The following is a 2,741-nucleotide window of genomic DNA, read 5'->3' on the forward strand; positions in this document are numbered from 1 at the left end:
GCAGAACTCCCTCTTTCCTTGCAGGAATTCCCGCTGGGGAGCGAGCAGGCCTGCAGGCTCTCTGCCCCTTCTCCAGCCTTTCGAAACAGACTCGACTTGGGGAAATCAATTACCAATCAAAATCAGAGCAGGATGATGAGAAGTAGAAATCTTAAAAACACTTCCCCCCCCTGCCCCCCCCCCCTTTCTTTCCTGGGCTCTCCATCCTCCCTCCCATCGTCACAGGGAGACAGGGAATGAGGGCCATGGTCAGTTCATCTTACCTTGTTTCTGTCCCTGCTCCAGGAGAGGGGTCGTAGTCCTTCCCCTGCTCCAGCCTGGGGTCCCTCCCACAGGAGCTATTTCTCCATGAACTTCCCCAGCCTGAGTCCTTCCTGTGGGCTGCAGTTTAATCTTTCATCCCCGAGGTGTCACCACCATCTCTGCTGGGCTCAGCCTTGGCCAGCAGTGGGTGTGTCCTGGAGCTGGTGGTGTTGGCTCTGCCGGAGGTGGGGAAAGGTTCTGGCAACTTCTCACAAAGGCCACCCCTGTAGCCCCCTCGCTCCCAAAACCTGGCCATGCAAACCCAACACAACCTGACAACTGCTATGGGTGATGTGGGGCTTCATGGTGCCCTTGGGCCATTGTGACACTGCAGGGCCTCATGACCCCAAGGGGCCATTGTGACACTGCAGGGCCACATCCTGCCCCTGGGGTATTTAAGGAGCCGCCCTGGGGTACCCACTCAAGCAGAACATCTTGCTCAGGAAGCAGCAGCTTCCCAGGACACCTGTGGAAAAGGAGCCATGGAGGAGCAGAACCCAAACCCCCAGAGCCCTGAGGAGAGGCACCAGCTGAGAGATGGAGGGAGAGGCCAACGGGAGGATGGCACCAGGCGCACCAGCACCCTGCCCGGGCAGCTGCCTGCCCCCCACACCTCTTCCTCCTCCCGCCCACAGCTGCAGCAGCGGCAGCCTCGGGGCACCCAGAGCCGGTCCATGCCCCGCATGAGTGCGCCCTGCAGCACCCAGGGCCAGTCCCTGCCCCAGTCCCTGCCCCGGCTGACATCGCCCCGCAGCTCCAGGGGCACCGGGAGAGCGGACGAGGGGCCGCGGGGCCAAGGCTCCCAGGGCCGCAGGGCCCGTCCCGGTGGCTCCTCGCAGCCGGCCATCCTGGCCAGCAGAGTCGCAGCCCGTGGCCAGCACCGGCCCGTGAGAAGCTGCTGGGCCTGCAGCAGCCGGGTGGGGCTGGAACTGGTGAGGGCCAAGCCCGGATGGCCGGACAAAGCTTCCCCTGTGCCGCAGCACTGCAGGCCCGGCATCTTCTGCACCCCTGTCCCAGCAGCTGCTGATGGGGGAAGCCGGGTGACCTCTGCAAATCTCCCACTCTCCTTCCAGGCCTCCACGAGGAAACCATCTCCTGGCCCACAGAGAGAGGCCTCTCACTGTGTCGAGCAGGAAACCCAGACTGAGACCTGGGCACAAGAGGCAGATTCAGCTGCTCAATATGCTGAGCAGGGGACACAGACAGATACCGTGACAGAAGAGGAGAAAAATTCAGCTGCTCCCCTCATGGCTGACCAAGAGACAGAGACTCCAACACAAGAGGAGAATTCAGCTTCTCCTCAAACCACTGACCGGGGGACACAGACCAAAGCCCACAGGTCTGCCCCCTCGACAGGTATTGATGCCCTGGCGCGCCAGCAGCAGCTCTCCCTGTTCCGCAGGGCCTCCTGGTGCTCCTGCCCAGCTGGACAGCCCGGGACTGCGCCTCACGCTGCCAGCGCCCTGTGGGATCCCAGGGACAGCCACTGCTCCAAGCGCCCACAGCGTCCTGAGCGTGGCACACCAGAGAAGTGGGGATGGATGGCACTGCCACCCTACTGTTGGCCATGGCTCATCGAGATGAGTCAGTTCTAATAAAATATTTCATTTCTCTAATCGTGCCCATCTGTGCCTGGTCCCTCAGGAGAAAGACAGCTGCAGGTAAGGCCTGTGCAGAGCAGGAGAGCCCCTGTGCTTCTCCAGCCAAGCCGAGCCTGTGCCCTCAGCCTCTCCCAGGCTCCAGGTGCTCCAGCTCCTCTCGTTCAGATCCCTGGGCTGGTGCTGGTGGCCAGCCCTCAGCTGAACCGTCAGCTCCCTCCCACCCCCCTGCCTCCAAGTGACCATTTCAGATCATAAATTCGGTGAGTTTTCCCTAAGGCTGCTCCTCCCTGCATCTCCTTAGGCTCAAGAGGAACCTCCCCAGTGTGGGGGTTGGAGCACCTGCTTGAGTCCCTCTCCCCTCTTTTTAAGACCTGCTTTGGCTGCTCCTGTACCACTTTGGGGAGTTCCTCTTGGTGGTGCATGGGCAAAGTTTTCCTCCTAGTCCTGCCATCAGGGCGTTCCTGCTGCCCTTTCTAAGGAAACAAATTACAAAACCACAGCACTGCCCTGAGCTCCCTCTGCTCCCACAGGGGTGAGTAAAGCCAGCCAGGGACCAGCTGCCCCATGGATGGGCTGGGGGTGCTGGGACCAGACAGGGCTACCCCGACATCTGTGTTTGGGGATGGCTGGGCCTGGCTGCAGAGTTCCCAGCACCAGGGTCAGGCAGGAAGCTGGGAGGAGCAGTGGAGTCTCCCTGTTTTTCCAGCTGTGCAGAGACATGGGCCCTGCAGGTTCCACAGGCCACACAGCTTCCCCTCTCCCTTCCCTGAGCCACAGGCTCAGGCTGACATGCACGGAAATGTGCCTGGACACGGAAAAAAAGGCAGGAGCCAGGGA

The 2,741-nt window shown here is 61.3% G+C and overlaps 1 protein-coding gene across 1 annotated transcript; it reads left to right on the forward strand.

Annotated features, from left to right (window-relative positions):
• The first annotated feature begins 65 nt into the window (after positions 1-65).
• LOC116450960 lies at positions 66-1,934 on the forward strand. Its single transcript, XM_032123986.1, has 2 exons — positions 66-1,235; positions 1,377-1,934. Exons 1-2 carry the CDS (start codon positions 786-788, stop codon positions 1,896-1,898), a joined length of 972 nt encoding a protein of 323 aa, XP_031979877.1. The 5' UTR covers positions 66-785; the 3' UTR covers positions 1,899-1,934.
• The last annotated feature ends 807 nt before the right edge of the window (positions 1,935-2,741 follow it).

This window comes from Corvus moneduloides, chromosome 14 (genome assembly GCF_009650955.1).
Source record: "Corvus moneduloides isolate bCorMon1 chromosome 14, bCorMon1.pri, whole genome shotgun sequence".
NCBI lineage: Eukaryota > Metazoa > Chordata > Aves > Passeriformes > Corvidae > Corvus > Corvus moneduloides.